General features: G+C 43.4%; 1 protein-coding gene and 1 long non-coding RNA gene across 8 annotated transcripts in view; one reads left to right on the top strand and one right to left on the bottom strand.

The window, feature by feature from the left end:
• Positions 1-27,043, top strand: part of LOC309633027 — a 105,721-nt gene that overhangs the window by 4,419 nt on the left and 74,259 nt on the right. The gene's annotated exons all lie outside the window — the stretch shown is intronic.
• Positions 14,337-27,043, bottom strand: part of RASEF (RAS and EF-hand domain containing) — a 225,096-nt gene continuing 212,389 nt past the window's right edge. For all 7 annotated transcript variants that reach the window (XM_082401171.1, XM_082401170.1, XM_082401166.1 and 4 more), the window contains 3 exons: positions 26,042-26,161; positions 23,537-23,613; positions 14,337-17,665 (listed from right to left, as the gene is read on the bottom strand). In XM_082401171.1, coding sequence (XP_082257297.1) covers positions 17,560-17,665; positions 23,537-23,613; positions 26,042-26,161 — 303 coding nt within the window. In that variant the 3' untranslated portion in view covers positions 14,337-17,559. The remainder of the gene's footprint in view (positions 17,666-23,536; positions 23,614-26,041; positions 26,162-27,043) is intronic.

Genomic DNA, 27,043 nt, shown 5'->3' with positions numbered 1-27,043 from the left:
CGGGTGTTGCAGGAGTCTGGAATTGCCCACGTTGGGAAGAGGCCACATGCCCTTCAGCTCCAGGCCCCAGGCCCATTTGTTCCTGCCAGGTGGGGCTTTCAGGGCAACAGATGCTCCCAGCTTGGCAGGCAGGAGCCGGGGAGGGGTATGGCAGGAATTTCCGCTCAGAAGCTGGGCTAGAACAGGGCTTGGGGTGAGCTGGGCCCCTCTTCGCTTGTATGCCTAACAAGGGTCAAAGGGCCTGGGTGCCTTAGCGCTCCTGGGTTCCCAGCTGAGCACTGAGCCCGCCAGGGACAAGCTGCCCTGATGACTGTGCAGCTGTTACTGAGGGAGCTACTGCTTCCTGGACTGCAGATGACCCGTTACCTTCATAAGTGTGTGATATTTGTGTGCCCAGCGTAGTTGCAGACATTACTCAATGTGTGGCTACCTAGGGACAGGGTTAGAGTTAGGACTATGCTTGGAACAGCACTGACATAGTGGTTACGGATTGGAGGTAGGTAGTGGTAAGCATAGGGCTGGAATCACGGTGATGTTAAAGTAGGATTTGGAATTGCGTTTATGGTTCCTGTTGATAAGAGCTAGTGCATCTTGTAGATCTCACCAGTAGCTGGAGAATCTGCTTATCTACATGGTGAGAATTGAAAGGTTCCATGAAAATCTGCTTTCTTCTCTAGCACTCTGAAGTGTGGGTGGAGTAGGGGTGTCCTATCTGAGTTGATCTGGCACCATTTCCCTGTTAAAAAAGAAATGACAGGCCCAAAATGGAGTCACTTGTGCTAAAAGGAAGACTTAATACCTGACCTTATTGCAGTTACAACCTTCTCCAAGAATGTAATCCAAACTGATCAGTGTGGAAATTTCTGGTCCGCACCAGTGACGTAATCCTTTCCATTCCCCAAAGGAAGATGAGGTAACCTGGCACGTAGATCTCCTTCATCCCCTATAGATAGATTACCTAACCCTGAAATAATTTTTTTTGTTTTTGACTTCCTTGTCTTACTTTTAAAAACCTCTCCTTTTCGATAGCCTTTTAGAGCTTCCCTCTACTTGCTAAACGGATGCTGCCCAATTCATGAACTGTTCAAGAAAGCTAACTCGATCTTTAAAAAAAAAAAAAGAGCTAGTGCATCTTAGATTAGGATTGTGTTAGGGTTGGAGTAGGGTACTGTTTTGAGTTTAAAATTGGGGTCAGAATGGGTCAAGGAGATACATTTTGTGTTGGGGGTCAGTTTTAATCTTCTAAGATAGTCTGGAGAGGGACTTAACCTTATGCATATTGTGTGCTATTGATCTGGCTTAGATGAGAGGTTTTGGACATTTTCTGGCCCTCTGCACTTGAGAGTTATAAACGGCTGTATGATCCCTGAAGCTGCGCTCCGACTAGAGGGAAGTAGGCATCTAGCTCCTGGGGAGAGGGAACATCGCAGTTTTCTATCCTGAACTTACCTGGCCATGTAAACATTTTTTGGGTCATACCCACCAGCATTACCTTTATGAGGTACAGTTATTCTGAGGGTCTCACTTGAAGGACTGGTTTTAGAGCTGTTTGTGAATGGGGTTGGAGTTGAGGTTAGGGTTAGGGTTGAAAGGCATGGACTGTAGTTCAAGTTTGGGGTAGAGCGATACATGTGGCCATGCCCTGCATCAAGGGCTCCTTCCTGAGGAGTCAGGAGCTGGTTCTTCACAGTTTCCTGAGGGGGGTTTTGACAGAGTAGGTCTGTCTGGTTTACTCTTCCTTTAGATTCTGTTTCTGCTGCATCAGAGAGACCGAGGGTCAGGAGCCTGCAGTAAACTGGGGACGCTCCCGGGGGTAGGGATGGGAGTGTAGGTGAAGGATGGGGCTGCTGAAGAGGGCAGGGGACTCACTTGCTGACCGTGGCATTCCTTTAAAAGCACACAGCCAAGTTGTTGAGATCAGGGGTGTGCACGTGGATCCAAGACTGTCCTTATTAAAGGACAGGCAGTGGGACAGAAATTACAAACCAGAGTTTAGAGGTGGATAAACAGGCCTGGCCTGAGGTGGCCTGGAGTTTTATCGGAGAGAAAGGCTGGGAAGGATGGATTGGGAATGCATTTGTGTTTGTGGGCCTGCAAGATGGGCTGTGTCTGTCGGCATGTGTGTGGTGCCAGAGTCTGCTGGGGCATGTCTGACTCAGGGTGTTCATGAGTCTATGTAGGTGTGTTTCCTGAACGTCTCTGAGTTAGCTTCTGAGTGGCACTGTTGACTTTATGTCCTCCTGTGTCTGTGTCTGTGTGGTTAGGTGTCTGTACGCATGTGTCTTTGAGTGTGTGTGAGACTCTGCTCTGGCCTCTCACTTTCCCCTGACCCTCTCCCCTGATGCGCCCCAGCTGCCAGCACAATTTACTGCAAGAGATTGGCTTCCTTTCCCTTCCCACTGTCTGGATTCCCATGTGTCCGGCTGCCTGCCCAGGGCCCTGCCCCTGAGGCCTCTGTGTGGGGCTTGACCTTGGGAATGATACACTCTGGAAAGCCCCCAATATGCTCTTTGCCTGGCTGTGGACCCAGAGAAGTTACAGTGGAGGAGGGGGACAAGGCGGGAAAGGGGGGGCAGTTGGCAGCATGTACCCCTCCTTCTGGAAACAGAGATCTCCTTCAGGCCCCCTCTTTCCTCCCCATGCTCTCGTCCAGATCAAGTATTCAGGGTCCTGGCCTCACTGTCTCTGCGCATGGGAATGGACAGTCCTCTACAAGCCCCGTTAGGCATCTGGTCCTCTGCGTCCCCCAGCACCTCACATGCCTGCCTTGTGCTCATTCCTCACATCCCCACCCGCACTCAAGGCTGTCCTCCCTTATTTCCTGTCCCTGCCATAGACACAGGAGCCATTCTTGTCCTTCATTGTGTGAGAGCCCAGGCCTGTGCCGTGGGGCAGCTGGAGCAGCGGGCTTTGGATGAATGGTGAAGAGCAGAGGCTCAGTCCCCTCTCACAGGTGCAGGAAGCAGCTTCTCCTTGGGGTTTATTCCTGTGCCCATCCTGTGTTTGTTGCACTCCCTGCCTGGGCTGCAGTGAGGAGGTGCAAAAACAAAGCAGCCACGGTCCCTATTTGCTGGGACTTAGTGTTCAACAAGAGAAGTGATTTTGTGGAGAAGCCATTCTCTCGCACTGCAGGTACTCAGTTGCCTGAAATGCTCTCTGTAGGATTCTGAAATGCTCTCTGCAGAGACCAAAGAAGGGCTCCAGAAGGTCAGAGCCATTCGCCACGCCAGTATGGTATCTCAGAGGGCAGAGGCGAACTCCAAAGTTCCCAAGCAAGCATTGCTATATCCCTAGCATCTACCAGTAATTCTGGAGTAGTGAATATTTGATTCTGTGCCCTGCCGTGAGAGTTTTCATTCTGATTTTACTTCTTGAGCCGAGGGGGAGCTGGAAGGTGGGGCTTGTGCTAGGGTTATAGGATGGGATGAGCAAGGCTTCATCCCTCTACAACATCCTGCATGAATCATAGGCTCTGACCCTGTCTTCTCTCAGCTCTTGATTTTGCTGAGAACTGAGAATCCTGAAGGTCTTGGTTCCAGCTCATGTCTCTGCCCCTAGCCCTTTGTTGCAAAACTCGGTCATCAGCATAAGCCAATGCTGGCACGTGGCAGGTAGGATACACGGGAAGGACCCGCCCCACCTAAGCCAGGATGTGTGCACATTAACCTCAGCTTCCCACATGACGCTGCTGTGACCCTTCTGAGTCAATTCCCTTCGTTCCGGGCCTCCCTCTCCTCTCCTTGCTCTGTGGCTCTCTGCCCAGCTCCCAGCAGGCACGGAGGATGTGCCTGCCACAAGACCTCCTATGATCTTTGGGGATGCTTTAGGAAAACACTGGAGGGTGTGGCTCAGCAGGCCTGGGCCTTGTGCCTCCTCACCTTGGGGACCCACCGCAGGGCCTGGCTCCCATCTGTTAGGCACAGAATCACCCTTCAGAGGAGCGACACAGTCATGCTTCTTCCCATCCTGGCTTTTCTGCATCCTGCTAGCAGGACACATTGTGCTAAGTGCTGGGTCCTATCAGAGGAAGAGTCCTGCCCCCACCGCCTGGTTTGATGGTATGTTGAGGCATCCTGGATTTCCTGAGGAATCAGTGAGGCAGGGGCATCCCACAGTCCCCCATCCCACACCATGAGGAAGCCACAGCACTTCCTGTCCTTACTGCAGCTTTTGGCTCCTCTGTGGTAGGTCAGAAGGTGGAAATGCAGACGTGCCACCTTCTGAGAGAAATGAGGTGTCCAAAACAGAGGTCCCTTCCATCCACTCAGGGCAGCCTCTTTGTCTTTCTGCTTCCCAGTTCTCTCCTCCTACCCTCAGACATCCCCAGTCTCTGGATGGACACTAGGATGCCACACCTGCACCGTGCCTCTAGCCTCATGCCCAAGGCTGCCTGCATCTAGCACCTCTCTGCAATCTTTCTTGCTGCTTGTCTTCCAAGAGCACCTTCTTCACACACATGATCAGCAACTCAACCACCTTGGACACCCACTGCGTACGCTGTGATAGTAATTTGCCCTGGTAACTTCCAGAATCCATCTCCATCTGTGGCTTTCAGCTTTGGTTCTTCATACCCCTCCATCCATCCCCAGCCATGGTCCCTTCCCAGCTCCTCACTTACCCTTTTGAGTCTTTGCCCACACTGTCGTACATGTGGGAGCAACCTTTCTTCTAATATTCAAATTCTTACCTCATTAATGCTTCCTTCTCTCTATTAACCACCAGCAAAGTTTCTGTGCTTTTTCCAAGGCCATCTCCTGGACTTGGACATTTGCTCTCATCCCCTCACCTGTAACCACCACAGGGCTCCAGCATTCTCCCTTTGCTCTCCTGCATCATCAGTTTATCACTCCTCAACTGCATCATTCATGTCAACATCAAATACTTTATGTCTCTCACCTTCAAAAAAAACCCTCTCTGCGTCCCACTTCCTCTTACAGCTGTATCCTTGTTTTTCTGCACCTCTGTGGAACAAACCTCCTTGAATTGATTACACTTGCTATCACCAACTGCTCTTCTTTCATTCTCCCTTGAATCCACCCCAGTCATGCCTTCACCTCCATCACATGTGAGTCTGTTCTCAAAGCCATGAGTGATCTCTGTGTTGCTAAATCTAGTGTTCAACTCTGGATCCTCATCTTACTTGGCCAGTTCAGAAGTTTTCATGCAGTTGATCACTTTCTCCTTGCCATATTTTCCCCTCTTGGCTTCCAGTATGCCACACTCTTCTGGATTTCCTCCTTCCTCCCTGCTACTGCTTCTCACTCTCCTCTGCTTACTGGTTCCTCTTTTCCCTTCCAGTTTCTTTTCTTTTTCTTTTTCTTTTTTTTTGGCTGCACCTCACGGCATGTGGGATCTTAGTTGCCCGACCAGGGATAGAACCTGTGCTCCCTGCAGTAGAAACGTGGAGTCTTAACCACTGGACCACCAGGGAAGTCCCTCCCTTTCAATTTCTTAATGTTGGAATGTCCCAGGGCCCAGTCCTTAGATCTATCCTTCATTTATACTCATTCCTTTGGTGACCTTACCTGGTCTCTTGGTTTTATATACCTCTATCTGTCTATCCATCCATCTGTCTGTCATCTGTAGCCAGTACCCTCCCTGAGCACTATAAGGCTTCTATGTTGAGGATAGACATGGTCTATCCTCAACATAGACCACATTCTCATGGTCTCAGGAAGAAGCAGGGTGATTAGTTATGAAACTACTGCAGTAATCGTAGTAGCAGAGGAGGCAAGAAGAGGTCATATTCTGGATTCATTTTGAAGGTAGGGATAATAGGATTTACTGATGGATCAGAAGCAGATTGCTAGAAACAAAATCAAGGATGACACCAAAAGTTTTGGCCTGAAAAACTGGCAAGAGAAAGGTGCCATTAACTGATGTGGGAAATACTGTGATTGGAGCAGGTTTGGTATGTGTGATTGGGTGGTGGCAGTGGTGGCACAGGGAATTAGGAGTTCACTTTTGAGATAAACTTTGGACATCCAAGTGTATATATTTTTTTTTTTTTAATTTTATTTATTTATTTATGGCTGTGTTGGATCTTCGTTTCTGTGCGAGGGCTTTCTCTAGTTGCAGCAAGTGGGGGCCACTCTTCATTGCGGTGCGCGGGCCTCTTATAATCGCGGCCTCTCTTGTTGCGGAGCACAGACTCCAGATGCACAGGCTCAGTAATTGTGGCTCACGGGCCTAGTCGCTCCGTGGCATGTGGGATCTTCCCAGACCAGGGCTCGAACCCGTGTCCCCTGCATTGGCGGGCAGATTCTCAACCACTGCGCCACCAGGGAAGCCCCCAAGTGTATATTTTGATTAGACAATTTGAGCATGTGAGACTTTCTACTACATAAGATAATGATCTCCATGGAGGCAAGGCCTGTGTCTTGGTGACTGTTAATGTCTGGCATGGTTCCTGGCACACAGTAAGTACTCAAATATTTTAATTGTTAAATGCAAGATGCCTCTCAAAGTCATCTTCATTGTGACCCCTTTATGTGACCCTACAGTCCTCCTCATCAGCTGAGTACTTCCTCCTGTGGCAGGACCTCACATACTATAGCACTCATCACACTGATGTAGTAATTTATCTGCCCCCTCAGTCCAGACTTTGGATTGATTCAAGTACTATTAAGGTATTGCTGTACACTAGCCACTATTCTAAGCCCTGGGGATATGAGACTCTATTGTAATTATTCAGGAAAGAAAGAGTGAGAAACTGAACTATAAGCAGAGGCAGTAAAAAGTAGAGGAAAAGGGGCAACTTGATACCAAAATTAGAACCCAGTGACTGACTCCGTGTATGGTCTGAGTAGACGTATAGTGACATGCATTCCCTGACATTAGAAAACAGTTTAGTGGGGTGGTGGATGTTTGGAAAATTTGAATTAATTTGCATTGTCTTTGGAGCAAGATGGAGCTTCCCCTGGTTGTTGGCAGTACAATTGGAGCTCAGAGGAAAGGATAGTGCAGAGAAGTGGCTTTGGGAATCACCAGCACATTAATAGTAAATGATGTTTTGGGTACAGATGTACAGTTATTCTCCCTTTCTCAGATGAAGAAACTGGGGCTCAGAAATGTTAAGTAACTTGTCAAATGTCAGAGTTAGGATTCTAACTCTGATGATTTTTTCCACATTCCATCCTTGTGACTTTGACCTTAAAATTTGCATCCTCTCCAAGGGTCACACATTTGGCCTGAAAATTGTAAAAACATATGCTCAAGGATTTTGTAATGTTTTGCTTGTGTTGTAGTTTTGCTGCTCTTTGTTCATGTTTATCATCTTTCTCTGAAATCATTCTCTGGCCACTTCAGCCAGAAATTTCCTTCCAAAGGGAAAGGGGTGATCTGAATCTTTTACTTATACTTAACCTACATCGAGTGGAACAAGCACAGCCCTGAGCTATGCTGTTCTGCCATGGCCTTCTGAAGGGTCTGGGGTTCCAGCCTTCCTTCCAGGGAGACAAGTTCCTGCTTCAACCCAGTTAACAGAAGAAGCTAGGACAGGGTCCGCTTATGCCTTCTCAGGAGGTCAAGGGAATATGAGTATGACTGCCACCATTAAGAGATCCATTCTGCAGCCAGGCTGCCGGTGGTGGTGGATCACCCATCCGGTGGTGGTGCTGGGGGTGGGGGTGGGATGCAGGCTGACTGAACAGGAAGCAGGAAGGAGCTCTAGGAATGTCTCAGAATGACCTCCTAAAACAGTCTGTAGGAGGAGCTTCATTCAGTCTGTGAGCGAGGGAGCGTGGAGACAACATATAGCTTGGAGGGGCTTACATTTCTAGTAGATGCTTACAGATCTCAGCCACCTCCCTCCCCAGCTTTCTCCATTTCAATCCAAGGGTTTTAGAGAATTTCACATATTTACATGAATGATAGACAGATATTTCTCTGAAATAGCCAATTATTGGACATCTTCAGAGAGAGGTGAAGGGGCCACAGACCCTCTTCAGTTCTGAGCATCTTATCTGATTGTTAAAGACTTACGTGTGGCATTAAATTCTAGATTCCTGGCCACTTCCTGGTCTGGTTAATGGGACAGGACAGTTTCCAAAAGCCTTAAAACTACTCACCTTGACTGTCAAAAGAAAACAGTCAAGGTGAGTAGTTTTGACAGTCAAGGTGAGTAGTTCTGGTGCTTTCTGAAATGCAGTGGGACATAATGAAGAAATGGGGAAGGATGACAGGAATGAAGGGCTGGAGCTGGCAAGCTTATACCATGCAGCCTTTGGTTGGGGAAAGGACAGGAGTCATCCTCTAAGGGGAAGGCACCAGGCAAATCCTGGGAGGGGATACAGCCAACTGAGTTTAGCACCATATAATATACATGAAATACATATAAATATACATATATAAAAAGTATATATAAAAGTATACATGAATATTCAGGGAGGCAAGGCTGGTGGAAAGGAGGAAAGTGGTGAAGGATCCCAGGTATAGGTGGTGTAGAAATGAGACACAGCAGCAGGGCTGAGTACAGGCTGCTGGCGGGAACTCAACCAGCTCAGGTATTTTCCATAGCATTTTATGGAAAAAAGCCGAATGAACTTTTTGGCCAACCCAATATGTTTAGAAAAACCCTGTGTTTGTGGTTCTTTCCCAGAAGCTTCAATACTAAACCCACTGCTCTTTATCACACTATGGGCAAACAGATTGAAGCTGAGATTTACTCAGCTCCTTCCTCCAAAAGTAGTGGACCTTGAGTTGGCTTCCTGGCTCTAAGCTCCTTTGAGTGCAAAGCAGATTGGCTTTTCTCCCTTACATGCCCTGGTTAGGAATATCCCAGCTTCTGTCCCAGGTACTCAGACACCCATCTACATAGTCTTCCTCTCTGTTTCTCTCCCTGCCTACCCTTGGGGGTGGGGTCCAGCCCCTTACCATGCCCTACTGTCATCTTCGTTCCAGGTGTCATTCATTCTACGCAGCTGATAGGCAGTAGAAGTGGGATATAGGCAGGAGAGCTACAGCAGCCTCCCAGCTGAGTTCTCCAGAAAGATCTAACCAATAACCAACAGGGAGCAGAGAGGGGAGATTCTATCATTTGCTTTTGACATTTGATTGTGTTATCCTGCTTTCTCTGTTGTCCCCTTCTGTAACAGCTATTTTTGGATATTGGACTTCCTTCCTCTCCTGGTTTCTCTTTCTTTGAACTTTTCTTTCTGGAAGACTCCTCAAATCTGTCTTCCAAACTCTATATTGTTTACTTTTTTTTTTTTTAATTATTAGCACCTTTAATTAATTAATTATTTATTTATTTATTTGGCTGTGTTGGGTCTTTGTTTCTGTGCGAGGGCTTCCTCTAGCTGCGGCAAGCGGGGGCCACTCTTAATCGCGGTGCGCGGGCCTCTCACTATTGTGGCCTCTCTTGTTGCGGAGCACAGGCTCCAGACGCGCAGGCTCAGTAGTTGTGGCTCATGGGCCTAGTTGCTCCGCAGCATGTGGGATCTTCCCAGACCAGGGCTCGAACTCGTGTCCCCTGCATTAGCAGGCAGATTCTCAACCACTGCGCCACCAGGGAAGCCCTATATTGTTTACTTTTTTGTAAACTTCTGCTGTCATGTTTTTAATTTCTAAGATCGTATTTTTGATTTATGAATGTTCCTTATTTGATAGTACCTTGTTCTTGTTTCATGGCTGCAGTAGTTTTGTCTATCTCTCTAAATATATTAATGATAGATTTTTTTTCTCTGCATAAGCTCTGTTTCCCTAAGTTGATATTTTTCTGTTTCATTTGGTCTCCGTTTTCCATGTTAGAACCTTTCCACAAAAATCCAGTGATCCTTCAGGTGTTCAGGGGAGCTAACATCCTGATTGAAAGCTCTGAGTGATGGGAGCGACTTGCCAACTTTGAACTTTACTGTAGGGTGATGGAGGCAGGGTGCATTTCTTAGAAAAGGTCTTTCCTCTTATCTGGTCAGTACTCCAGGGAAAAGTCTTTCAGTCTCTGGAAGATAAAAGCATCAGTGTCCTGAAAGCTGAGTAGGTAGTATTAGCTTTTAGCACTTAGCACTCAGATTACATATTGTCATTTAACTCCCCTGCTTTTTGAATAGTACCAACACACTCAACCGTGCCTTATGTAGCCCCCAATCTAGCATCCCTCTGTTTTACTCCAGAAAATACAACTCCAGACTTTGGTCAGAGTAGTAGTGGCATAGCATGAGAGAACAATACTTAAGGATAAAACTGCTTCTCAAACTACTTTCACCCCACCTTCCCTTATACTCCCAGTTCCAGAGGTACGTGCTTCTGCCTTTGGGAAATCTGCAATGTAAACCTAGATTGCTCTCAGCTTTCCCCCACTGGCTTAGAATTCAGCTTTCTTAGGTTGTTAATAACTAGGTTCCAAGTTTTCCATCTACTCTCCAGCTTCATTATTTTGTTCCTATTGTCTTCTGCCTTTGTGGCTCTGTATCTTTAAAAGAAAAACCCATTTGATTCTAGTTTCAGTGGGGTTTTAGAGAGGAAAAATGATATGCCATCTCACCCCAGAAAACATTCAATATTTCTGCTTCTTAACCCAATTATCCTCAATCTTTAACCTTTCTTACTTCCTCAGCCCATGTACATGGCTGTAAGAGGGATGATTAAATCAGACTAGTTTCAGAGCTGCAGTTATAAAGGCGGGAGGTGGATTACTACACATTCCTGCAAGGACCACATTTTATCCTTAAACTTCAGCACACTTAATGGTCAAGAACAATTGGCCACATGCATTCTTTTTCTTCTGTGAGATTTGGCTTGCTAACATATAAAACAGCATCTATAATGTTAGCCAGCATGCTCCCCTTGCTTGGCACCTGGAGGGGAGTGTATCACCAGTAAGTGGTAGTCAGGGATGTAGGACAGAGCAGGGGGACCAAGCCCCCCTTCCCACAGCAAGCTTCCAGGCTGAAGCAGAACTGAGCTGGATCAGGGAGAGGACTAACACCACTAAGTCAAGCTTGGAGTTTTGATTACTATGTGGGAATTCTCTTCTGAATATACTATGTTTGCAGCTTCTCACCCAGGGCAGGGGTTCCTACTTAGGGCCATGGACCCATTGGGTCTATGGGTAAAAATCGATATTTCTACCTTGGATGGGAAAAAATTACATGTTTATTTTTTACTAAACTCTGATTGGAATTTAGCATTTCATTTAATATAAAATGCTAGCAACAAACCGCAATAGGATTATTGGTATCTGTGACTGTGTCACCAGTAGAAATCATAGATATTTATACTCTACGTTAGATTCTTTGCAGATGTCGCAAAATACCATTTACCTTCATCATGATGTAAAAATTATGGTAAGTAATAGACCTACCATCAGATCTTGTAGTTTAATGTGCCAATAAAGCAGCACCAATACTGTCAGATATCACAAAATTTTATTTTATTTTTTAAAAAATGTTTATTTCTTTGAACTTCTTTCTTTTCTTTGGTTTTTGGCCACGCCATGCAGCTTGTGGGATTTTAGTTCCCCGACCAGGGATTGAACCCAGGCCCTCAGCAGTGAGACTGCAGAGTCCTAACCACTGGACCACCAGGAAATTCCCCCCAAAATTTTAAGTATCTTGGGAACAGTGTTTCAATATCATTGGTTTCCTTAATAATCCTATGTATTTCATTTTATTCATTTAAAAACATTATTCCAAGTGGCTCCTCAGCTTCAGAGGAGTCTGTGACATTAAAAAAAACCTTGAGACTCTGATCTAGAGGAATCTTAAGTCATGAGGCTGCTGAAGTGTGCACTGAGAGTGGGGAAGGGTTACCCCCACTCAGTAAAGTCTAAAGGGCTGCAGGAGACAGAAGTCATCCAGCATGCCAGGCACACAACCTGCTCTTCACATGCAGTCTCACCAAGTCTACGATGGGCACTGGGGGTAGAAATCATGGGGGAGAGGCTCTAGCTCAGACCCCAGGGTTGGGTAGAGCTGCTGGGAGGAAGCAGTCTCTGAAATGAGATGTGCAGGACAGACAGGAGTTGGGCAGGCAGATGCCGAGAGCAGACAGGGTGGTATTCCAGGCAGAAAGTGGAGCTGAGTAAAGGGCTGAAGGGGAGAGAGCAAGGCTTGATGGAGGGACAGTTTCCTGTGCCCGACTGGGGACTTTGGGGTGGAGAAAGAGGGGGAGGAGGCAGAATGTGGATCTTATTTGTTTACAAGTTTGTTGTCAGCCTCCACCAGAACGTAGTCTGCTTCAGATCTGTCTTACTCACTCTGCATCCCCTGGGTCTAGCATTGCACCCATGACACAGTCAGGCTCAATAAACATAACTGAATTAGCGAAGGAACAGTTAGGAGCCAGATCACAGAGGGCCTGAGAGGTCATGTTAAGAAATTTTTGGATATTATCTAAGAGTAAATATATCTGTTTCTGAAATGACTGATCAAGAAGAGAAGGTATTTGTAGCGAATTAAAGAGCATTAGTTTTACTCCTAAAAGTACACTGGAACTCATAAAACTTCCTCTGAAGAGATCTTTATCCAGCTCTTGAGTTCTACCCTGCTGCACAGCAATGGGAAGATGTGCCAGAAAACTGGGATTGAGAAATTTTCAGAAAGCCCAAATCCTAAGGACAGTGAGGGACTCTATAAAAATGTACGTCATATACCACGAAACATGGTTCCTGAACTGCCAGCCTGAGAGGTCACGAGTTAAAGGGCATTACAACTAAATTCCCACTCTACGGAAATTTAAGAAATATAAATTCACAAATAAACCTGATATGCAGAAAAAAATTTAAAACTGGGTAATTATTCCTAGAATTTTGCACTTGAAAATTTATCTTAACCTGTAATTCAAGTTGAAGCATTTGTGCCCATTTTCCATTTTCAGCTATGAAAGCATCTTAATGTCTAGATCTGGAAAGAAAAGATGTTATTTTTATTTTCTTTATAAATTTATTTATTATTTATTTATTTATTTTTGGCTGTGTTGGGTCTTCGTTTCTGTGCGCAGGCTTTCTCTAGTTGCGGCGAGCAGGGGCTACTCTTCATTGTGGTGCGCGGGCTTCTCATTGTCGTGGCTTCTCTTGTTGCGGAGCACAGGCTCTAGACGCGCAGGCTCAGTAGTTGTGCCTCACGGGCTTAGTTGCTCCGTGGCATGTGGGATCTTCCCAGACCAGGGCTTGAACCCGTGTCCCCTGCATTGGCAGGCAGATTCTTAACCACTGCGCCACCAGGGAAGCCTAAAGATGTTATTTTTTATTTTAAGGCTTGCAAAACAATATGCTTTGTTGGAGATTCATTCCCATCCTGTGGACTTTTGGATATATACACTGGAAATCCTTGTCAACAGGCTATTGGTCATAGTATAAACATAAAGGTTAGTTTCCATTTAAATAACCCCAATACCCACCACCATTTTTACTGTCATTTAGATTTGAAAGCCCAGTCAGAGCTCTGTTACATTCTTCGTCCTTTCAACTACTTCATCCAGTCACCCCTTAATAAATGGAGAGCCTACACTTATAAGGACTCCATTCACAACTTTCCATTCTAACTTTCAGGCCCTCATTCTCTCAATGATTTCCTTCTCTTTTAATCTACTCTTTACAGAATATTCTATCCTATATGATACCCCAACTTTGTGCCTAATGAAATACCAAGAATATACGTGGGAGGTAAATGAACTTACCTCCAAGTGAATCCTCTACAATGCCCCATCCCCCAAGTAATCTGGTAAATTTTGGGAGTTCTGTCACATATTGATGGTAGTACCCAGGGCCCTGAGCAAGACCAGTGTGATCAGTGGTGCTTCAAAAGTTTTTGTTTTTTCATTGAGGGTGATCAAAGTGCCAGGTACTATTCTAAGCCCTTTCCATACATACACTCATTTAGTCCTCACAACCACTCCATGAGAAAGGTAGGATATGTCTAGTTAAACAAGTATGAGGGCAATAAGGATGCTGACCAGTTAGAAAGGGTGCTCTACAGGTGAAAGCAGGCAGCCTCATCCTGGTTTTGGGTTGAGAAGGGAAACTTCCTGAAGGAAGTGATGTTTAAACTAAAGCAGAAGGATGAACAGGAGTTAGCTAGGCAGGGTGGGGGGACCACGCAGGGGTGTCAGAGGAGGGGCTTAACCCCTGAGGTCATGAGAACTGCCAGAGCACGTCCTGAAATTTTTCTATGAAAGCCTTACTGTTGCTGGCTGTCACACCCCAAGCTGGTCGATCTGTAGCCCCGTTGGCCAAGATGACATGATGTGCCACCGTACCACACACCATGTGTTCATTCTTTTCTCTCCCAGCCAGCTGCCCAGGCCAGTGTTTTAGAGGCAGGGTTTCACGTAGGCACATCGTAGGACTAAAATTACTTCAGCGATGCCTGCAGCAAAGCTGAAGGAAACACCAGAAGGCCAAAGCAAGCATGCTTTATTGAATTTATGATGTAGAAAATATTTGTGGTTCCTTAGACATTTGCATTGCTATAAAAGTTACACTTTATGGGATAATTATTAATGGTTTGAAGAGAAATAAACAGTATAAATGAAATATAGCCAATACCATGAAAATGTAAACCATGTAAATCAAAATCATAAAATAATTATTCAGTACTCAGAGGCCTTCTTAATATATACATATGAAATTTCTCATACACATATACAATAAAAGCCCACAAAAACCGTGACTCTGAAGCCGATCACTGTACAAATATGAAAATAAATATCTTTAAACTCAATTTTATCTTCAGCAAGAGGGTTGTACGGTTTGGCTTCATGCAAATCACATTTAGTATTAAATAATCAAATGTCACATATGTCATATAAAGCAGCAAGTGGAAAAAATAAATTATGAAAATGCATGAGGCTAAAAGTTAACAGTGAAAAATGTCTCCATAGCCAATGTTCTTTTCCATGACAAAACTAAAATATTATCCAATGTGTCAGGATACATAAAAAAGAGTGTAGTATAATTGTGATTTTAAAAGCTCTCCAAGGAAAAATTGAGACAAGGTGAGTTACTTGCATAGAACTATGCAAGTGTAGCAAATTAAGTTCAAGTTAAAAACATTAGCTATTTTTGTTCTTACCAAAAATATACTCTAAATTTGAGAACACCTTCATGAAATCAAATGTTAGTAATAATCTTGGTTTCCTAGCAAGGCAACTGAAAGAGCTATAAGAAGCTTTTCTTTAAACAAGATTGCTAACCAGAGCTATAAGTAAGTCTCTGATTTGGATTTTGTTGCAAAAATATCTATTCAATTAGTTAAAGATGATTGCTTTGTTTATCACAGGCACCTATGTAATCTAATCAATTTGGGTGTGCTGGCTGTACAACCCGGAAGCAAAGACCAAGATAATACTTCTGTATCAAAGGTATACTATTATATACAGATTGTAAGACAAATATAGACACTTTGTGGGAAAATAAATAAAGACAACACAATAACATGTATTATAAAATTGCACCGAACACCTAAACTTGAGTACCATATATCAACACATAGGTGTCAGGTCTATTCTAACCTAGGCTCCATAGATGCCACCTAGGCAAACAGCAGTGGCAAAACTTTCATCGCACCATGGCACAAAAATAACCATCCCTCCCTGGTTCAGTTTGACAATTTCCCACCAGCAAGGCATTCTTTTTGGTAAAAAATGTAAACTTTTTTTTCTCCTGGGACCAAAAAACAGTAAACAGGAATCCATGGTAGAGTTGTTGAGGACAGAACCAACTTTCCAGTAAAAAAAAAAAAACAAAAAAACCCAAAAAAACCCCAACTAGATCTCATCAGTAGAGAGAAGGCACGCTTTGAAAAGCTAAACGGACATTGTGGCTATTTATAATCTCTGTGTGCTAACATACTGGCCAATTTTCGTTAAAAAAAAAAAGCTTGGACAATTTAAGGTCTGATCATAAAAATCATAAATAGAATTGTTTTAATTCTACAAGAGGGATGTTTTTAGCTTATGTATTACAATAAATAAGAGCTATTATTTAAGTTTTTTCAGCAGGCTACTTGGGGCCTGGACCTATGAACAAAGGTAAGTTCAAGACTCTAGTTGGGAATAACTTAGCTGGTTCAGGCCACTGAAAACCAAAACCAAAAACCAAAGAGCATGCCTTGCTGACCCACCCTGGGGTCAGGTATTGACTCCTTTGGCTTTTGGAGACATTTCAGTGGGGAAGTCTGGGAGGCAGCACAGCTTCTAGGAGGGCAAGACCTATCAGGCTGTTGGTGAGGATGAGTCCCTAGTCACCTGAGACAAAGGACTCTGAGTTACCTGTACCCTAACCACAATTCCTCTTCAAAAGAGGTGATTTTCCAAAACTACACATAACATTTCTTTCACTGTTCATTATTTAAGGAGGAGAATGCTGGCAACCAGGGAGTTAGGGGATTTGCATTATTCTGGAGATTCTGCTCTTAAACCATGGGTAAACCATGGGGAGGTTTGAGCATGCATATTTTCATTCGGCAAAATGTTAAATCAATACTAGTGTATTTTTTGAAAGAGATATAATTCACATACCATAAAATTCACCATGTAAAGTATACAGTTTCGTGGGGTTTAGTATATTCACCAAGTTGTGCAACATTACCACACTATAATTCCAGAGCATTCTCATCACCCCGCAAAGAAACCACAGACCCGTTAGCAGTCACTCTCAATTCCTCCCGTTCACCAGCCCCAGGCAGTCTCTTGCTGGTGCTTTTTTTTTTTTTTTTTTAAGTGAAGTGTGACAACTTTCCTGGGCCTTGTATTTTCAGTTGCATGTAGCTTTCTATTTTTTCATTAGAATTTTTAACAGTGAATTCAAACCATTGACTTTATAAGTATTCTGAGATTATAAAATACCCTCTTTTATATACAAACTATTTTTTGTCCCCCAAATGTTTTTTTTCTTCATACATAAAAAATAGATTTTTCTGTCTCCACTGGAGCTTAAAACATTACCATTTTTTCTCAAATTCTGTTCTTGTACAAGAAGTGAGAAAAATTAATGCCCCAATATTTAAAAAGTACAGACGCGCAGAGTCCTTATTAACTGTGGGCCATCATGCTCTCCTTCTCACTCCTTAAAGAGCTACAGAGCTGAGAGGGCCGAGGCCTGAAAGGCCAAGCTGCTTGTTTACAGATGAGGAAATGAATCTAATGTGGGTTGGCGACATGTCTGAGACTACAAGGCTAGTTTACAGCAAAGCTAGGATGGTAACCCCCTTTTATTAGTTTTCTAGTATTGAATATTGGAAGTAAATGTCATAGGTTATTTACCACATGAACCTAATTACGTCAGTGAATTTCTTCTATAGCTTTGATCTGAGCATGTGGGTTTTTTTTTTTTTTTTTTTTTTTTTTTTTACCACTTTAAAAACATTTACACATTATCTGTTAAGACTTTGTAAGGATAAGACAGGTATATTTAACCAGGGGGCCCAAATCACTCATTGAAACATAGCAAAAAAGAGCCGAGGTTCTGGAGGGACCTGAGAGCACAGTTCAGATTTCCCACACTGTAACTCTCCATACGACAGTGTCCGTAGGATGTACCACTCCATGTAGGAAGCAAATAAGTCATGTACATTCAGTACTCTGGGAATGAAGGCTTCGTGGGCCAAGGATCTTTTGGATTTAACCATTGCAACAATTCTTCATCTGGGTTGACTTTTTGGAACTGGTCCCACTCAGATTGGTAATGGATTTGCTGTCACCCTCATCAGTTCTTTTTTTCACTTCCCTGGAGGGAGAGAGAGAGACAGACAGAGAAAGGAGATTACTGAGGTATAAAACTGAACCATAAACAACTCTGTAGAAATAAAACAGCACTGCTGAGCACTTGCTGTGTGCCATCCAGACAGTGTCCTAAGTGCTTTGTAGGTGTTGACCTATTTAATCCTCACAACAACTATATGATTTTCTTGTGCCCCATTTTATATGTGAGGAAACAAAGGCAAAAAAAAGTTAAGAAATTTCCCTTAGGTTACACAGCTGGAGAAGTGGCAGAGCTGGGATTCCAGCCACGCAGGTGGGCTCCAGCGCTCACATTCTGAGTACCAGGCCACACACTCATGCATGCACACACACACACACACACACACACACACACACACACACATACACATACACATACACGCCCAGGTGCCTATACACATGTGCACACACTCACATGCACACACACAGACTACTCTTGCTCTCTCCTGTGGTTTTGCATGGCTTACAGTCTGCACACGCACAGGTCACTCCTTAGGACTCTGGAACCTGGCTCCCACCCCCAGCTAATGCTTAACATTAACAAAAGCAATGATGACTTTATAACCATTCTGTAATTATACATGACCGTGGAGATAACAACAGATGGTTAAAATCCAGAAAAAATGTCTTCCTTTTGCCTCTTCCTAAATTTCTTTTAGAAATAACTGCTAGAGGCAACACTGGACCAAAGATCTCCATGATCTTATGAAAGCCCCCTAGGGAAGTCTCCTATCCCTGGGGATGCTTGTGAAATACACACATCCTGAAGTCCCACCTTAGACAAGCTGAATGGCAAACTCTGTGGGTAAGGAGAGTGTGACAGCTTGTCCCCAAGACAACCCCAAAGAGTTCTGCCTCCGCTGTCAGTGTCTGGTGCCCCCCATTAAGTGGTGAAGCTTGTGCCACTCCCCCGTGGTCAGCACCGGCTCTGTGACTGCTCAGACCAATAGAATGGCGAGGAAATGGTGTGCTAAAACTTCCAAGCCAGGCATTAATAAGGCCTGACCATTTTGAGCTGCCATTTACGAAGCCCAGTGTTGCTCACTGGAGAGAGGGCAGCAGAGAGGTCCTGGGGGCTGAGATGCCACAGGGAGGAGCACCCTGGCTGCAGACATCAGACCGAGCCACAGCAGTGTCCGTGACCGCAAATGCATGAGACGCCCGAGGGAGAGCAGTCACGGACCCTCCAGTGAGATCCAGTCATTTCTGGTAATTTCAAGAAATAAATAGTGGTGTTGTTCTAGGCGACTACATTTTGGGTGGCTTGTTACAGAGCAGTAGATCCTGGGAATTGGCATATTCCCAGCACAGCAACGCTGTTCAATAGAAATAGAATGTAATTCACGTATGTAATTTAAAATTTTTTAGCAGCCACAGTGAAAAATGTAAAGAGAAATAGGTGAAATTAATTTTATTAACATATATTATTTAACTCAGTATTACAAAAATATTTTAGCACGTTACCAATAAAAATATTAATGAGGTATTTTACAATTTTTATACTGTCTTCAAAACCCAGTATTTATTTAATACATCCAGCACATCTCAGCTTGGATTAGCCACACTTCAGGTGGCTAGTGGCTACTAAACTGGTCAGCACAGCCCCAGAAGGAGCTGATATGTGCTAACCTTTGAAAACCACTGCACTGTGAGTAGGAAACAAAAGGGAAACTGGTTCTTGCTGGAGACCAGTTAATAAATGCTATGTTACATGTTTTCACATAGTCCTTATTTAATACACACAACACACACACATGCTGACAGGTAACAGGTGAGCTGTCTTCCCTTCACAGATGAGGAAACAAAGACTCAGGAAAAGAAGGAGGATACACAGTTCAACCCCATAACACTCTGTAAGACTTGATTCAGACTTCTGACCTCCAGAACTATATTTTTATTGCTTAAAGCACTAGGCTAGTAGGAATCTGTTACAGTGACAACAGAAAACTAATACAACTTCCAAATGCAAAATCTTGACCATTTGCTCATTCAACAAATGTCTGATTTATGCCAAACTCTGGGATCCTCAACTAGTGAGCTTTTTTTAAAAATTGTACATTTTTTTTTTTTTTTTAATTTGGCTGTGCCGGGTCTTAGTTGTGGCACACGGGATCTTCTTTGCGGCGTAGGGGATCTTTAGTTGCAGCATGCGGGATGTTTTTAGTTGCGGCATGCAGGATCTTTAGTTGTGGCATGCGGGATCTAGTTCCCTGACCAGGGATCGAACCTGGGCCCCCTGCATTGGGAGTATGGAGTATTAACCACTGGACTACCAGGGAAGTCCCTCTCAACTAGTGAGCTTTGAGAGAGAGCCAGATGTCTTCTAAATAAATCGTTACCAGGTCCCCGAGAGCCGCTAACACACGCACAGTGAAGCCGACCTCTTGGTGGGATAGGAATTCACTTTCATTTAATGAGGAAGAGAGATTCCAGGTGCAGGGAACAGCATGTATAGAGGCAAAGACGCATGAAAGAACTTGGCTATGACCGGAAGCAAAGTCTGCTGTGTCTATAGATTATCATTCATTTGGGAAGCAAGATAAGAGATGCAAATAGAAAGGTAGGTGAACTGGGCTCTGGGGGACCATAAGCCACTTGCTAAGGAGGCTGGACTCTATGCTGTAGGTAGGGCACCAATGTGGGGTGCAAGCAAGAAGGTCTTAATTGGATTTTTATTTACAGAGATTACCCTGATTACAGGGTGGAGGATGAACTGATGTTGGAGAAACTCTGAGGCAGAAACTTAGGTCCCTCCTGCACTAAACGGGGTAGGAAATTCTGAAGCCTGAAGCAGAATGGGGGGCGGGGGGAGAGGGATTGAAGGAAGATTGCAGAGAGGTCACTGAATCAGTAGGGCCCCAGAACCCACTAGAGGCAGATGATGAAGAAAGAGGAAGGAGTCAAGACTGACTCTAGGTTACTCTTTTTGAATTATAATGTTTGTTAGTAGTTTCCTGAGAACGGGAGTATAGAATAAGGAACAATTTTAAAGAAAAATGAACACATTAGGGTTTAGATATGTTGGGTCAGTCATGCCTATGGAATTTTCTTTTGTTGGTGGGTGGGAATATAGTTGTGGAATTTTAAAAAAAGATGGGAGTTAAAAATACAGAAATTAGAAGTCACCTTCTAGACATAGTTCTAGAAACCATGGGGGTGGAAGACATTAGGCAGAGAGAGAAAGAGGAAGAGGAAGAGAGTGCAGAATAGAATCCTGAGATTACCAACATTTAAAAGGCAAGCCAGAGATTCAGAGTAGTGAAAAGTCCCAATTTTGCCATTTAGTAGCTGTGTCACTTTGAGCAATCTGATGAAGCATTCTAATTCTCAGTTTTCTTATCTGTACAATGGGTTTAGTAAACATAGCATCTTCACAAGACAACTCACATCTCTCCCTTCTGGAAGGTCTAAAAGGCCTCTGTAAGTTACATATCATATGGCTGCCTGGTCATGTATTTTGTTTTCTTTTTTTTCTCTAATGTTAAATTGCACAGCCTATCTTACATACCCTGATATCTCTACAGGGCTTTCATGCTGAGCAGAAATGATAATAAGGCAGACATTACTGAACACTGAAAGCAAATATTAAGGGAGAAAAAATAGGTACCCATATTGTTCACCTGGCCTTCAGTTTCTTTAATCTACCAAAGATGCAGGCACCTCCCACTTTAAGGAAATCAGGAAGATTAATTCCAAACATCTAAAACAGGTTTAAGGCTGGGAAAATTAAATTACCTCACCCCAAACTGCCATATGCTTAACAACTGCATTTTAAATGACTCAACCTTATGGACAGATTTATCCCCCATGGGCTCAGCAATGGCACTGAACTGATACATCAGCCCGAGCTTTTTGTGTTTTTCTCAAATTTTAGGCCATTGACCAGTTCAATGCCTGTTGTACTTGAATCTATTGAAAAATGTTTAAAGCCTGTGGCTCTAGTGATGGCAGATTTACTTACCAGTGGACAATGGTTGGAATGAATGTCTACCAGCCCTACGGGGAAACTGCATTTCTAGGAGAAACTTTTCCTGGGATAGAGAGGTTTTTCCAAGAAAAAGCAGAGGAGTTCTGGTTGTTAACCAAACATTTATGGCCTTCCTTCAAAAACGAATACTATTTCAGACAGGGCAAACCCATAAACTGTTCTAGTTCAAGTTTCATGACATGACATGGTATGAAGGGGAGTTACTATTATACATAACATTCTGACAGCTGTAAAACTTTTTAAAGTGGAAATTTTACTTGTGGAAACGATACCATTTTCATTTAAGACTTGGGTACTTTGACAAGCAATCTGATGACACAGTATAAAGCAAATTAAAGTCTTTACATGTTTGGTTTATTTATAATTTTCCTATTTAACACATCGTTAACATAACTAACCTAGAGGCCTCAAACCAGCCCATAATGCAATAGCAACAATTTAAAAAGCTCCTTGATAAGTGATTCACAAGAAGTGACCTTGTTATCAGAATGCTCCTGCACACAGGTGTTTTAAGTAAAGAAGCTACACTGTAGACAGGGTGGCTGCTGGGCTGACCCAACATGCCAGCAGGAGCACCAGGGGAAAAGGCCGTTGGCTCTCCTATCTTTATGATATAATAAAGAGGATCGATTCTGCACTCTGGGTGTGACCGGGGCAATTTGGAGTCATTTAACTGTAACATGACCCCACAAGACAATTCCACGTTAAATAGTGATTATGTTATTCAGTAGAGTCCAGGCTATTATATATGGAATCATAGACTGTCAGAACTAGAAGGGGCCTTAGGGATCATTTTCATTAGCCCTTTCCCTCATTGTACAGATTAGAGATGCCTAAAGGGAGACAGGGACTTAGTCAAGACTCCACAGCTGTTCGGGGTAGATTTAAGATTGGACTTTGAGCCTCCTGACACTACAGTCCTCCAACGTGCTGGGCAGAAGCCAGCAGCCATGCGGAGGGCCTGGCCTGCAGCATCCTTTCCTGCTCAGCCCAGGCAGCAATTCAGCACTCCCTGCCTGAAGCTAAGGTAGCACGGAGCCCCTTACTGTACTAAAGTTAAGATACTTATAAAATCAGAATCTCACAAATGATCTCACAAATCTCTACATGCCTTAAATTATGTTTCTGCTTTGTCAGCAATTAAGGATCATTGGCTGGATTTTGTTAATGCGCATTTTTATATTTTTTCTTTATTTTTTTGGGGGGTATTGAATCCCTTTAGATCAGCAAAGAATCATCTTTTCATCTGTGGCAGAAAACTAGGCAGAAGAAGAAAATCCAGCAGAAAACATTGTTATTTCCTAAGAATACTGCAAGGATTAAAATACAGTTAAAACCAAGTTCCTCAATGATGCAATTTTCATTCTAATCCACATCCCAAAATGTTATTTATTATTAACACCATTGCCTTAGCTTAATAATCACCTGGGTAATAATGTAAACAAAGTGCTTCCAACTGGCATGACATACAATTTGTTTTGTTGAGTTCTTTTTCCTTTACCTTGGAAAATGTCATAACATAATAGATAGTTATATTCATAATAGTCTCTTGTGTTTAAAATCTGGTTCCTGGAAGTGATTCACACACGTCAACTATTAGCTTTGTGGGGACATTTTGCAGAAATGTCAGTGACACCTCAGATGCACCTGCTTTGTTTGGCAGTAGAGGTATTTTGCCAATGTTCACAGTGAACAAGCAGCATACCAGTTTTTTATAAAAACTATGCTTGTTTCTCCAACCACTACTGAAAGACAAGACAGTGTTTTCCCATGTAGATTCACATTATGGTCAAGAAATTTGACACACACAACAGCTAAGTGAAAATTCAGTCCTACATCCAGTTTTCCAAATATAAGGCAAAACTTTACCGAGTAAGGTGGAGAACAGCTTCCACTATATTCGAACCATCTTTGGCGCTTGTTTCACAAAATAATGCCCCATAGGTCTGTAAAAAACATATATATACCATTAAATGAAGGCTTTGATTAGGTTTCCTGGAATGTTCGCTTTTAAAACCAATAAAATAAAATAAAAATATTGCCCTGTTGAGTATGCTAAAACTAATAGTTAAGAAATTGGATTGAGTTTCAAGACTTTAAAAAAAAACCAGGTTTGAGCCTAGTTATTCCAGGAACAGTTCCTAGTCAAGAGGATTTGTATTTTGCATCCAGAAAAAAAAAAAAATCCCACAATACAAAATGTCACGGTTTAAGGCTCTTATATCCAAGTGTCACACATACTACCAAATGTTCTCTATCAAATAATTTGAGAGAGAGAAAAATGATAGCTTAAGGTAACCACCTAGGAATTAGATGTCCATCAAAAATATGTCTCCTTTTGGCTGGCAGCTAACACACATCCCGCCCCGCCCCCTTCACCCTATCATCTTTTCCTATCAAGATTCAGCAGCCTCTGTGTGGCTAAAACCAATGGACATTTTCTATTCTATTATTTAACCTCCCAGTGGTTATACATACAATCACTGATCATATCACTCTCCTGCTTCAGACCTTTCGATGCTTCCCATCCCTCTCAAGCAATGTTGAAATGCTTACCTGGCCGACAAGGCCTAGCTTGTGCGTGGCCCCAGCCAACCTCCCAGTTTTACCTGCCACCACTCTCCCTCACTCACAGTGCTCAAGTTACCCTGGCCATCCCTCTATTTCCCCAACACTCCAAATTCCCTCCCACCTCAGGACCTTTTCACCTGCTGTTACCACTACCTAGGTTATCCCATATCCCTAGTAACCCCTTTCCCCAGGCTGACTTTTACCTACCTTCTAGATTTTTAGGTAATCCTCCCTTGAAGTTAAGATTAAGTGTTTTCTAACTCTGAAAAGTTGGTATTAGGTCTTCCTACTGTAAAACCTCTTGATGTATGTATTTTTCCAGCATAGCACTTGCCACAATTGTAATTGATGAGGTTATTTTTGTGTGTCTTTGTCTAACAGCTGGAGACAGTTTCCTTTAGGAAAGGAGAATTATGTGTGCTGTGGGGCTGGGTGTGGGCGACACAGTCCTGTGTGGGATATGGGGAGGACATGATGGGTGCTCCGGAGCAGGGAGAGAAGGAAGAACCAAACAATGGGGAAAGACTACCGTGAAACCTGTACCCATGAGCCCCCAAATCCACAGAAAATCTAAAAAATACCCCAAATGAATGTATTTCTAGTAGAAATGGGTAGTGCTGCTGCTGAATTTCATAGCCAGGATGTTATAGGGTGAAAGAGAGATGGCCTTTGAGGATGCAGGAGGGTGGAGGACATGAGATGCATAATAAATAAGCAAACCTTGGGAAATCTGAGAAATTGTGGGGGAGGGAATAAAATTGGCATGTGGCCAGGAATTATGAGCTCTCTAGGGGAATATGTGGATTACATGGGTTTAACATCTGTCTCCCCCAGACAGTAAACTATGTGAGGACAAGGATGGTTTCCTTTGTTCTCTACCCTTTGCTCAGCTCACAATGAAGTGCTTTTTCACATGGTGGATACAATTAAATATGTGTTGAATGGATCTATTCTGTATTTCACTGCCTAGTTTTGATGTTTATCATATTTGGCTCACAGTTCTAAAATTTAAAACAAGAAACAATTCCAACTTAGAATAGTGAAATTGAAAAATTTTAAAGCTCACATGTATATGTTACAGAGCAGTCCTTTCATGCTGATGACAGACAACAATGATAGCAATGTCAGATCGGACTGTTATGATAAGAACTTCATATTTGACCTAAGGAGCATCTGGTTCCTTGTTTGGGTAAGACAAGTCATAAGAGGGCCACATAGCATTCTGACACAATGATAATAATGAGAGAATAAACACTGCCCACAATAATAATCTGGACAGAAATGAGGTCCATCCTTTGTACAAATGCATAGCCAAAAATAATTTTATACTATTCCAAATGACTACAAATCTTAGAGAAAAGAATGAGTCTTCCAATTCTCTTCACCACTTTACCCAGGTGACACACTGCACCATCTGCTGCCCCTTGGCACAGTGACCCTCTGGAACCAAACCCATCTTTTCAAAACAGGACACCCATTCTTCTTCCTTTACCTAGGTTCCAGGACTAGAGAAGGATTCCAGGAATTGGGGAAAAGTGAGGAGGAAGACAGGATAATTTTGCATCCTCTTTGTCATTGGTACTCAGTGGGGGAAAATGATCATGTGATTGTTTTACCTCCACAAGGGATTTAACTCTTGGTGTAATTATTTACATTCATGGGACGGATGGGGGGCACTGGGAGATCTGCCTGTATAGGGACAGAAGACTTATCAAACAGAGTGGAGTTTGTCAAACAGCCTCTTCGGCAAATGTAGACAGAAGTGAAAGATCCCTCCCAATTTGGACCCACTTTTACTCTTACCATGGCCAGTTTTTCTCCAAAGTACCCTGGGACACATTTTTGTCCTTCCGCTTCAGCAGCATTACGAAGATCAGCCTTGTTTCCTACCAACATGATAGGAATGCTATTATGGGCTGCATCCTACCATGAAGAAAAGAAAAAAATTGTGCATACATGAAACATTGGACAAGTTATGAGGTTGATGACGACAACAGCTACCATTTCTGAATGCTCCTTATATGCCACATGATGTACAGACAGTATCTTTAAACCTCAAAATATCTCTAAAAGGAGCCAAACCTTTTCCCATTTCCAGATCAGAACACTGAAATTCAGAGAGGTTAAATAAGACGTTGTAAGGGCCAGGGATGGTCCAAACTGACTCCATCACCCTTGCCACTATACAAACCAATACAAACTCAAGAGGCGCGACCCCAGAATTACATTTGGCTGTAGTGCCCACATAATTTTCTATAATTTTCACTTCAAACAGTGGTAATTACAAGTCAACTTCATTATCCCAGGTACAAAACACACAAATATTCCCTCAGCTATAATGGGACAAAAATGGAGTCTGAGAGTGCCACACTCGCTGCTATCTGGCTTACAACAAAAGCAAAATAAGAAGGCCCTAAATGTCAACATTTTTCTTGTGAAGAGTCAAGGAGCAATCATTCAAAGTAACAGATTCTCAGGATAATGCTCCCAAATCAGCATATGCATACTGTTGCACTGTCTGTCCCAGCGTCCATAGAGGAGCTGGCTGGCAGAATGTAAGATGTGAGAGGCAGAGTTAAGTTTGAGACTCTGTCCCTCCCACCACCACCTGGCTGCTCGCCGGCTGCATGAAATCAGGCAAGTCTCTTCCTGTTTCTGCCTCCATTTCCCTATCTGTAAAACGAAGGGGTCAGTAAGGACACATCCCCCTGAGCAGGCTATGATGAGAACAGAAGACAACCTGACTAGAAAAACAGGTTTATAGCTCCTAAACAAGCGAAGCAGCAGCCCTCACTGAGAAGTGAC

The sequence above is a fragment of the Balaenoptera borealis genome (genome assembly GCF_965194805.1).
Source record: "Balaenoptera borealis genome assembly, chromosome: 8".
Lineage (NCBI taxonomy): Eukaryota > Metazoa > Chordata > Mammalia > Artiodactyla > Balaenopteridae > Balaenoptera > Balaenoptera borealis.
This window is presented reverse-complemented; position numbering and strand designations above follow the sequence as displayed.